Source organism: Oryctolagus cuniculus, chromosome 13 (assembly GCF_964237555.1).
Source record: "Oryctolagus cuniculus chromosome 13, mOryCun1.1, whole genome shotgun sequence".
NCBI lineage: Eukaryota > Metazoa > Chordata > Mammalia > Lagomorpha > Leporidae > Oryctolagus > Oryctolagus cuniculus.
In genome coordinates this window covers 19648215-19659532 of record NC_091444.1, presented here as the reverse complement: position 1 = coordinate 19659532, position 11318 = coordinate 19648215, and the positions used below count along the sequence as shown (strand labels likewise).

Below are 11318 nucleotides of genomic sequence, written 5' to 3'. Positions count from 1 at the left end.
CAGGGAAGGGGGAAGGACGCAGACTCGGCCCAAACGGAACCCGGGCCACGCAGAAGGGGGTGGAGGGGTGGGAAGGCGGCTGCGCCCCCTCCTCTGCAGGAGCCCCCCAGGGCGCAAGGGCCGCCCTCCCCCGGCCCCTGCTTCCCAGTCTGCGGGCTTGACCCGCGGGACCCCCACACCGCCAGGATGGTGGAGCGACGGCAATCTTCGGCAAGAAGCACCGGAGACAAGTGTCGGTGAACTCATCCTCTGTATTAACGACCATGCACACCTTTTAAAGGGCAGGCAGAAGGGGCGTAACTAATTCAGGGCAACACTAGTTCTATAGGAGAGAACCGACATGGGCACCTCTATGCTTCTCCAATCGGCTTGAGGGTCTCGTAGCTGGGATAGCTTTCCAGGTGGTCCTAATGGGCCCGGGCCGCACCCAGGAGCTGTTTACTTGATTGGCAATTACAGGACCCTACAGGGAGTGGGGGGAGTGCCTGGGGCTCCCACCGCCTGCCAGCCAGCAGTCAGGTTGTGGGGGCCCTCCCGGCAGGCATGGTGTGCCATGCCTCTCAGCCTCCTGCATGGGTAGGGCAGGCAGACTCCCCGCCAGGTACAGGATCCCCCACACACACCAAGGACCAAGCCAGGAAGCTTCCCTCATGTTCCAGATGGGAAGACCAGGTAAGAGGCGGGGGCAAAGCTGGGCTGAGGCTGACGAGGGAGCCCCAGGGCCATGGGGGCTGGGAGCTGGGAACCAAGTTCTCTGCCCAGCCCAGCCCAGGCCGATCCCTGAGCACGGTTTGCTCATCAGCCTCCACCCCCGCCGGGGGTCGCGGGGCCAGGCCAGGCGAGGAGCCACTGGCGTCACTGGGCACAGAGCCCTGCTCCACGTCCAGGAAGCCTGGTCCCCCCGGGTGGGATTTACGAGTGGCTGCCGCGCCTCTGGCCCCGTGCAATAAATCAGGACCCTGCGGGACGGTGAGCATGCCTCGTGCCGGTGTATAAAGGAAGAAGGACCAGGGAGCCCCAGGCTGCAGTGGAGCCAGCGTGAGCGAGCTCGGCCCCGGGAGCAGAATGCCTCGCTGGGGACTCCTGCTGGTACTCTGGGGCTCCTGCACCTTGGGTCTCCCCGCCGACACCAGCGCCTTCAGAAGGTAACTCGGGCAGGGAAGGGGCGGCAGGGACTTGGAGGCTCCCACCTTCCTGGCACCCGGTCAGCTATGTGGTGCCGATTCGTCCTCATGACCAGCTGGGCAAGGAGGTGTAGTCCTGTTCAGAGAGGGCAAGCAGCTTGCCCAGTGTCACACAGCTCGGCAGCCATGCCTTCTGGACCCTACCTGGGGCACGGGGGAGTGGGGCGGAGCTCAGAGATGATTGAGATGTGTTTCTGGCCCTCCCCCACCCCCGAGCTCACAGCCTGGTGTTAGGAAGGGCGTGAGGGATGGGTAGTGTAAACTCTGCCAGGGAAGCAGGCTAAATGCACACCTTGCAAAGGTGGCCCATCTGGTTCAAATTCTGCTCTACCTCTGGAACCCTGCACATGCTACTTAACCTCGTCAAGTCTCCGTTTGCCATTTTTAAAATTTATATTTAGGGGCCAGCACTGTGGCATAGCAGGCGAAGCACCTTCCTGAGTTGCCAGCATCCCATATGGGCACCAGTTTGAGTCCCGGCTGCTCTACTTCTGATTCCAGCTCCCTGTTAATGGCCTGGGGAAGGCAGTGGAAGATGGCCCAAGTCCTTGGGCCCCTGCACCCATGTGGGAGACCTGAAGAAGCTCCTGGCTTCGGATCTGCCAGCTCTGGCTATTGTGGCCATTTGGGGAGTGAACCAGCAGATGGAAGACCCCCTCTCTGTCTCCTTCTCTCTTTCTGTAACTCTGCCTCTCAAGTAAATAAATAGATCTTTTTTAAAAAAAAATCTATTTTGAAAGGCAAGGTGATGGGAGGAGAGAGAGAAGAGAGAGATCTTTCATCCACTGGTTCACCCCTCAAATGCCCATGGAGTCAGGGCTGGGCCAGGCTGAAGCTAGAAACTCTATCCGGGACTCCCAGATGGGCAGCAGGAGCCCAAGGACTTGGGCCATCATCTGCTGCCTTCCAGGCCATTAGCATGGAGTTGGATCGAAAGCAGAGCAGCTGGGACTTGAACCTGCACTTCAATAGGGAACTTAGGCATCCCAAGGGCTGGCTTAACCCGCTGTGCCACAGTGCCTGCCTGCAGCTGGAGGAATTGTGCTGCCCGCCCTGTGCAGAGTGGAGAAGGCACTTGGGGAGGTCTGAATCGATGTGCTGCGTTCTCAAGGTGCTGTCGCTGCCATACACCCCAGGACTCACAGGGACTGCGCAGGGGGCAGCGGGCTTGGGCTGCAGAGTTGTGCTGGGGTAGACACCACCGTTAGACCCATTTTCATAGGGAAGCAAATGAGGGTCTTAAAAGGCCCAGAGAGGTTAGGCAGCTTGCTTAGAGTCACACAGGGGTTTCAAGCTCTGTGTGCTTCCCCACCATATGGCACTGCCTCCCTGGGCTGGTGGGGAACACCAGTGTGGACCGAGTCTTTGGGGGCAAGCTTCTAGGTCTCCCACATGGGTGCAGGAGCCCAAGGGCTTGGGCCATCTTCTACTACCTTCCTAGTCACACTAGCAGGGAGCTGGATTGGAAGTGGAGCAGCCGGGACTCGAATCGGCACCTGTACGGGATGCCAGCATCAAAGGGCGGTGCTTAACCTGCTGGGCCACAGTGCCGGCCCCAGCAAGGTTCCGGAGGCAGGGGTGTGTGCTGAACTTTGAAGAGTGAAGAACTGGGAGACAGAAGGGGTTTCCCGAAAGGGGAGTGGCAGCAAAGCCAAGGCGCTCAGCAGAGGATGTTTGGAGTGGAGTCAGAGCCTCTTCTGGGCTTAATAAAATCACCCACCCCATGGGATGAGTGAGGATCAAAGGAAACGCCACCTGTGAAGCCAGCTCGTGACCTGTACACCGTGAGAGGACAGTTCCAGCACAACCTCTGGGGATAGGCACGCAGGCGGCACTCACGTTCATGGGCCGGCGCGGCGGGGGCAGGAGACGTGAGTGCAGGGTGCACCCGCCAAAGGAGGAGGGACTCTGTGTATAGGAAAATCTACTGCCAGGTTAAGTGGGGATTCAGTCCTGGGACCTCCTGGCCAAGGCTGGAGATGGCTTCCTCCAGGCTTTGGCAAGCAGCCTCCACGTCCGCACCCCGGGGGATCCTCTGGGAAAGATAGCCAGCCACGTGCGTCAGCCCCCTGCTCCCCTGTTCCTGAGTCTCCTCCCGTAGAGCATGGGATAAGGACGCTAGTTTGCAGAGCTGCTGCTGTGTGGCTGGCCTGGGTGAGTGTGCACAGTTCTACATCCCTATCTGGCACCAGCTCACCATGCTCCAGACCCCTAAGTCTCTAACTGCCTCCCAAAGGGGATGGGGAGGTGTCTGGACAAGAAGCCCAGGGACAGAGACTTAGGCCCAAGACACATCTTCCCGAGGACAAGGTGCACGGGCACCCTGCCTGGCCTGATGCTGTGGGTCTGCTCCACTCCAGCCCGTCTGGGTGCCAGCTCCCAGGTGTCCTACCGACCCTGCAGAGTGCTTTGTGTATCTGCTGCCACCTAGAGGCCACACATGGCACTGCCTCCCTCCTTTCGGCTTGAGGGATGCTGGCCCCAGCGGGAATGGCGAGCTGTGGCTGCCTGTTTCCTTGTCTGTCTCCTGCCTGGTGGGCTTCCTTGAAGGCAGCAAGGATCTTTACCTATCTCCAGGACCCTGCATAATGCGGCTCAGAGCAGGTGTTCAATGCGTGATTATGGGATGAGTGAGCAAATAAATGGGCCATCACACAGATGGCCTCATCTAATCAAATTTAGACAACAGGGAGAGGTTAGCCAAGGATTATCTAGCACCAGGACCGGTGGCTCACAGAAGGCCCTAGGCTGGGACGTGACCCCATGGCGCCCAGGCTGAGGTCCGCGGTGGGCTGAGACTGCGGCAGTCCCGGGGGCCAGTACAGAGTTCTGTTTCTGCTTCCTCCTCCCTGGGCCAGGATCCTCCTCAAGAAAATGCCCTCAGTCCGGGACATCCTGCAGGAGCGAGGTGTGGACATGGCCAGGCTGGGTGCCGAGTGGAGCCGGTTCACCAAGAGGCTCTCCCTGGCCAATGGCACCACCCCTGTGGTCCTCACCAACTACCTGGACGTGAGTGCCTGTCCCGCCGGGTCCCACCCCTACCCCCAAGTCCCCTTCTCTCTTGGCCCCAAGGTTTCCTTTGCCAGCAAGGCCCACTCTTCCCAAGCTGCGTTTCACCGAGGAGCCGAGGAATTGGGTTCCACCGAAGCACCCCACGGAATTCCCATTTAACAGCTGGGGAGCCCGAGGCACAGAGGGCCAGGAGGCTTAGGCTAGCACCCAGCCCAGGCTCCAGCTGGGTGGCCCTGGTGGTGGGAGGACAGTAGGACCTCAGTGGGGCATCTGGGAGCCAGCCCACCCAGCACAGCCTGATGGCCCCTGCCCCAGTGGCCCGCTGAGGGTCCTGCAGCTCCCTGCTTCATTGCTGGTGTTTGCTTCGGCTCTCTCGTCTCCCTGACCCTCCTGCATCCTGGGATGCCACAGTCCCTGCAGGAGAGCAAATCCAGAGAGACTGTGCACACTCTCCAAGCTCACCACAAGAGCCACAGCAGAGCCAAGTAGCACCCTGAGACCCAAGGCCCCCAGCCGCCTCTCTCCACCCCTACAGACCCAGTACTACGGCGAGGTGGGCATCGGCACCCCACCCCAGACCTTCAAAGTCATCTTCGACACGGGTTCGGCCAACCTCTGGGTGCCCTCCACCAAGTGCAGCCCTCTCTACACTGCCTGCGGTGAGCCCCCCGCCTGGGGCGCCTCTCCCCGAGGGCCCTGCCCTGCCCTGCCCTGCCCTGCCCTGCCTGGGAAGTCCTGCTCCACACCCCCCTGCACCCCTCCTGCTGCCAACTGCACAGCTTCCTGTCTGCCTCTGTGCCCTCTGACCCTGAGAGGAGAGGGGAAGCTGCCCTCATTTTCCCGAGGTGGCCAACGAGGGGGAACAGCAGGCTCCGGAGTCCCCTGGCCGCTCAGAAGGCCGCCTCCCAGCCCCCTGATGGGGACAGGAGTGGATTCCCACGCCCAGCCCGGACACCCGGGCCCTGCCACCCCCAGCCTCAGTCAGCAGCCTCTGTCTGAGCCTGACCCTGGGCCTAGAATCTTCTGTGATGCAGGTGGAACAAGTACTTCCAACTGCTTGGGGACAAGAACTCTCAGAGGCACTGGCACAGAGAGGGGACAAGAAACGGTCCCTGAGGGAGGGAGCACCTTTCCAGGCCTCCACCCTCAGGGCCACCCCACCCCTGCGCCTCAGCACATCCGCCCTGCCCTGCGCACCCTGCCCGGGCCTCTCTCCCTGAACTCTTGTCACCCTATAGAGATCCACAACCTCTACGACTCGGCGGAATCCTCCAGCTACCTGGAGAACGGGACGGAATTCACCATCCACTACGGATCCGGGAAGGTCAAGGGCTTCCTAAGCCAGGACATAGTGACTGTAAGTGGGGCCGTCCTCCCCCCCACCCCACCCCCCGCCCCACAACATCTCAGCCTAGCTGGGAGCCTGGGATCTGAGGGGCACCCTCTGTGCAGCTCCAAGCTGGGGCTGCAAAGACGCAAAGCCGAGCTGCCCGCTGGGTGATGCACCAAGTGCTGGCCTTGTCCTGAGCCCCACGGCCCACCAGCCTACCTGAGGCTCTGCCTGGGCTCGGAGCCAGACACTAGATGGAAACCCCGGGCCAGACTCGGGGTCAGAGCTCGGGTGAGAGTCTGCGATTATTGGCAGGGCCTGGCTTTCTTTTCCATCTGACCTGTGTCTGACCCTTCCCCATTCTGGAGCCTGTCTGAGTTAGGGGAGGGGTATTCACGGGGCCTAGGAGGAAATCGGAGTGGGGCCTCACCCCTCCACTCGTCTGTGAGCAGGAAAAGGGGTGGGCGGGGCAGGCTTGGCGGCCCCCTGGGGCCCCGCGGGGAAGCTGGGCTGGAGCGGGAGCTCTGGGCCATCTGCTGGGCCTGCAGCACAGATGCATGCTGGGAGAGGGGCTATGCCTGCAGGACTAGTAAAGCTGTGTGTCCCAGGGGCAGTGGGCTCAGCCTCTGTGCTGCTTCCTCCTGCAGGTGGGCGGGATCACGGTGACGCAGACATTCGGCGAGGTCACGGAGCTGCCGCTGATACCCTTCATGCTGGCCAAGTTCGACGGCGTCCTGGGCATGGGCTTCCCTGCACAGGCCGTCGGCGGGGTCACCCCTGTCTTTGACCACATCCTCTCGCAGCGCGTGCTAAAGGAGGAAGTCTTCTCTGTCTACTACAGCAGGTGGGGCTTGGCACCGCAGGGACAAGGCAGGAGAGGTGGCGGGGCAGGAGGGAGCTTGCAGAAGAAGTGGGCGGGGGCGTGGAAGGAGAGTCTGGGCAGGATCTGAGTGCGCTGGGGGCGCTCGGTCAGTATCCACAGCTGTCCCAGCCAGCATGGAAGCTGAATTTAAGTTTATTAAAATGAGATTAAATGAAGCAGGCGGTTCCTTGGTTGCACCAGCCACATTCCAAGGGCTCAGCAGCCTTGGTGCACGGTGACTCCCATATGGCAAAGTGCAGGTACAGAGCCGCCCAGGAGGTTCCAACGGGCAGCACGGAGGAGAAGGCGGGAGGGGCTCGTGGGAAACTTGGCGTCGCTGTGACCCTCCCCAGGAGGGCCGTGCTCCCCACTCTTCATTCATTCATGCACACCTTCCTCGGTCCATTTGCTCCCTCGTTGTTTGAATAAATGGTCGGTGCCACGCAGCACGTTAGGCACCAGGGCACAGCAGAGAACACAAGGAGTAAAACCCAGTCCCTGCTGTCCTGCCTGCGCTCACTTGACACAGAGACAAGGAGTGTTGCAAGGTGATGCCTGCTACAGGTGGACCCGAGGCGAGCAAGCGTGGCTTCTCGGTTCTCGGCCGAGCTAGCTTCTCTGCAGCTCAGCCAGCCGTGGGAAGCAGCTGTCAGTCCTGGGCAGGGCTGTGAGCTGCTCCAAACTGCTGAGTGGCAGGCAAGAGGTCACAAGGAGGGGGCATGAGGCCAGGGGAGACGGAGGAGGACTCTCTGGTGAGGAGGCATTGAGAAAAGGCCAGTCAGTGGCTGGCAGGCAGTGGTGGTCTGGGAAGAGCTGGCAAGGAGGAAGTGGGGCCAAGGCCATATGGCCAGCAGCTAGGAGGGGACAGAGGGCGTGGGGAAGCGGAGGTCACAAATGTAGGCTGCCCTGGGAAATCCAACAGGGATGGGAATGCGGGGTGAGATCCAGACCCAGGGAGGGGAAGGAAGGGTGGGTGTTGGTAGCGAGCTGAGGCTGCCGGAGCAGCGCTCGTAGGTGGAGGAAGGAGCCAGTGGAGAGCGGGAGCCTGCAGATGTGGAAACAGAGGCGATAAGTGGGGCACAGGAGCCTGGGAGCGTGCAAGGGCCGAGGACCCAGCGAACAGGAAGAGGGCGGGCTTCGTGGAGGGAGGGTCTGCGCCTTCATTTCCCTCCGCGTGGGGAGGAGGGGACGTCCAGAGGGACCCTGCCTCGGTGGGAATTTGTGCAAACATGATTAATTCACACCTGCACAGCACACCATGTGCCCACCCACACACCCAGGCCCACCTATGCATGTGCCTCTGTTGTGAATTCTGCAAGATCACATTACACGCATTCATGCACGCTTGCAAGCTCTGGAAACCGGCCCTGAGGCAGCCCCTGAGCCATGGGAGACTTATGCAGGGTGGAGGAGGGGAGGGCAGGGGAAAGTGGCTTCCCACCGGGCACCAGGAACCCTGGAGCCAGTCCCCAGCTCGTCCACTCATGGCCTGGGTGACTTGAGGCCAAGCAACTTCACCTCTTGGTGACTCCGAGTGTAGAGAGGCTGCCAGCAGCAGGGCCGTGGGCTACCTGAAAGCATGGCTTCCTCTCTGCCGGCTCTTTCTTTGCAGAAAACCCACCACGTGGCCTTGACCCTCACGCCCGACCCAGACTCCCACACACCTCCCCCAAAGCCCCCCTCAGCAAGCCCGGGCTGCGCAGGATGCTGATCCCCACTGTCGGTCCCTCCCACCTGCCCCCCCCCCACCTGTCACCATGCAGCCTGCCCCGAGTCCTTCGCTGTGCACCTGCTCGACAGCAGCCCACACCCTGGGGGGGGGGGGGGAGGGCTTGTGTCTGGTTTGCATCTCCTCGCTGTCCCTGGGCCTGTCCCTTCCCTGGGGACGCCTTTGGGGCACAGCTGGACTGCCCTGGAAGATGTTCTGGCTGGGCTCTGGGAGGAGCAAGCCCGGCACAGAAGCGGAGCTCTCTGGACGGTTCCCGGCGACAGCCCGGAGGCACCCCCCCCCCCGCCCCGCACCCTGGCCCACTGCCCCCTTGTTGCTGACCGTCTCCAAGAGATTCTATCTTTCCTTTAGGAATTCCCACCTGCCGGGGGGAGAGATCGTGCTGGGAGGCAGCGACCCCCAGTATTACCAAGGCAACTTCCACTACGTGAGCATCAGCAAGGCTGGCTCCTGGCAGATCACCATGAAGGGGTCAGGATTCTCAGCCCTCCCCACGCCCCCAAAATGCAGCTGCCACTGGGGGCGGGGCGGGCTTATCAGGCTGCCCTCTCTGCCTGCTCCCTCCAGGGTGGGGAAGGCCACATGCCACTTGCTGTGCACGGAGGGAGGGGGCAGCATGTCCCTTCCCCCTCCCCATGGCATCATGGGACCACCAGCATGCCTTCCATCACCCATCCCCACTTGGGAAATCTCTGCACCCTGGAGGCGCCCGTCAGCCCCTGGGTGCCCCGCTGACTGCCCCGCCTCCCCAGCGTGTCTGTAGGGTCAGCCACCTTGCTGTGTGAGGAGGGCTGCATGGCGGTGGTAGACACTGGGGCATCCTACATCTCGGGGCCCACCAGCTCCCTCAGGCTGCTCACGGAGGCCCTGGGAGCCAAGGAGCAGAGCTCGGATGAAGTAAGAAGCAGGGGAGGGGGGCTGCCATGGGGAGGGTAGGCCCCCAAACCATGCCGGGTGCAACACTGGATCCCAAAAGAGGCCATTTCAGGCCTCCTCCTCCATGGGTGAGAGGAAGTGCCCTGTTCTCAGAAAGACCCTTTGTCCCCTCCAGTATGTGGTGAACTGCAACCAGGTGCCCACACTCCCCGACGTCTCCTTCCACCTGGGAGGCAGAGCCTACACACTCACGAGCAGGGACTACGTCCTCCAGGTGCGCGCAGGTGGGGAGGGTGGGCGGGGCCGAGACCAAGGCACGGGGTCTCCAATTTCTAGGACCCAGGCAACCACCCGCACCTGCTCCATCAGAACCTCCACGAGGGGCGGCCCCAGGGGGGTTCCAACCTGCAGCCATGTTTGCAAACCACGGTGCTGGTGCACCTACACGCTCAGCGTCTTCTCAGGGTTAATGGGCCGAGAGACTCTAAGTGACTTGTCCGGGGTCAGAAGTCAAGGCAGAGTTGAAGCCCTTGGAGGCAGCCCGCGGCCTGATGCATCCTTTGCCTCTTTGTCTGCTTACCCCCCCCCCGTGGGGGGTGCAAAGGGCCCAGCTGTGATGGGGGTCCAGTGGGGGTGGGGAGAAGAACTAGCAGATGGGGCTGAGAAGTTGCTCAAGGTGGTTGCTGGGGCCAGCCAGGTGATGGGGGGATGCGCCTGCTTCCTGCCAGGACCCCTACAGTAATGATGACCTGTGCACCCTGGCCCTGCATGGCCTGGACATCCCCCCGCCCACGGGGCCCGTGTGGGTGCTGGGCGCCAGCTTCATCCGCAAGTTCTACACCGAGTTTGATCGGCACAACAATCGCATTGGCTTCGCCTTGGCCCGCTGAGGCCAGCGCTGGAGCAGTCTGAGAGCCCTCCTCTGCCTGGACCTGTGCCTGTGGGGGGACATCAGGCATGGAGCTCCTGCTGGACGCCTGCCCTGCCCCCTGCGCCAGCCCTTCCCTGCTTGGAGGACAAAGAATAAAGACTTCATGTTCACAACCCATTGCACCTGAGTTCACCAGGGCTTGGAACAGAGGGAGGGGCCGCTGTGTGGTCCTGTGCGGGCAGGAATGTGGCACAGACTGACGAACCACACAGTCCTGTGCGCAGGTCCTTACCTGCAGGGACGATGCCATCGCCTGTTGTCAGCAGGGCTCGGCTGGCGTTGGTTATACAACTTCGGATGAGAAGATGCAGACTGCCAGCCCAGGCCCCCCAGGGACCCCCCGGGGACCAACGCCAGTGCCGTGGCATCGGTTGTGTGTTGAGCCTGCCAGCCCTACCTTTGCACCCCCACAACTCCCATCAGCCCCACTTCTCATCCTGGTCCTGCCCCCACGAATGGTCCCAGGCGACGCCCCCGCCCTACATGTGGGGAACCCAGAGAATTGGAAGGCATTTGCCCAGGGTTGCACAGTGAGGAGTCAGGTAAGGCAGGGTGCTGAATGGTAGTGAACAATCAAGGCAGGAACCTGGCCCGCCTCGGTTCCTGGGAGCTCCCCGCTGGCCACATGCCACTGGTCCTGAAGCCGGGACAGAGCTCCACATACCCTGGTAGGGGCCCCATGCATAGCACATGGACATGGGAAACCACTCCCCCCAGGCTGGAGTCCCCCCCCCCCACACCTTATCCCTTGGCTGTCTATAGCCTGGGGCCAGAGAAGTTGTCTCTTCTCCATGGCTGCTCTACCCATTTTCTCTTTTTAATATCTTTCCTTATTTTTATTTAAGGCAAATAGTCACAAACAGATCTTCCAATGGTCAGTTTATTCCCCCCAAGTGCCCACTACAGTTAGGGCTGGACCTTGCTGAAGCCAGGAGCTGGGAGCCCAGTTGGGGTCTTTCACAGGGATGGCAGGGACTTAAGTACCTGACCCATCACCTGCTGCCTCCTAGGATACACTAGCAGGAAACGGGAACTGGGAACACTGGGCAAAAACCTAGACACTCTGGTGGAGGAAGCAGGCATCCCAGGTGGCATCCTAGCCGCTGGGCCAAACCCTTGCCCCTAGCATTGTGTTCCGCCAGGCCAAACCACCTGTAGAACTGCAGCTGCCGGGGTGCGGTGGAACCCCCAGACTGCTCTAGGGCAGTATTCTATTTTTAAGATTGATTTATTTATTTGGAAAGTAGAATTACAGAGAGAGGAAGTGACAGAGATGTTCTATCCACTAGTGCACTCCCCAAATAGCCACAACAGCAGGAGCTGGGCCAGGCTGGAGGCAGGAGCCTTGGAACTCCATCTGGGTCTCCCACATGGGCGCAGGGGCCCCAAGTTCT

General features: G+C 61.3%; 1 protein-coding gene across 1 annotated transcript; it reads left to right on the top strand.

Annotated features, from left to right (window-relative positions):
* Nucleotides 1-991: 991 nt before the first annotated feature.
* Nucleotides 992-10037, top strand: REN (renin). The gene is made up of 9 exons (XM_051821161.2): nt 992-1145; nt 4043-4193; nt 4732-4855; nt 5435-5553; nt 6174-6370; nt 8469-8588; nt 8870-9014; nt 9169-9267; nt 9722-10037. Exons 1-9 carry the CDS (start codon nt 1066-1068, stop codon nt 9881-9883), a joined length of 1197 nt encoding a protein of 398 aa, XP_051677121.1. The 5' UTR covers nt 992-1065; the 3' UTR covers nt 9884-10037.
* The last annotated feature ends 1281 nt before the right edge of the window (nt 10038-11318 follow it).

Excerpts from the sequence above, each read along its gene's own strand:
- REN (XM_051821161.2), top strand. The coding sequence starts at position 1,066 with ATGCCTCGCTGGGGACTCCTGCTGGTACTCTGGGGCTCCTGCACCTTG. Across the intron at positions 1,146-4,042 it reads GACACCAGCGCCTTCAGAAG|GATCCTCCTCAAGAAAATGC; the intron begins GTAACTCGGGCA and ends TCCCTGGGCCAG. Across the intron at positions 5,554-6,173 it reads TAAGCCAGGACATAGTGACT|GTGGGCGGGATCACGGTGAC; the intron begins GTAAGTGGGGCC and ends TTCCTCCTGCAG.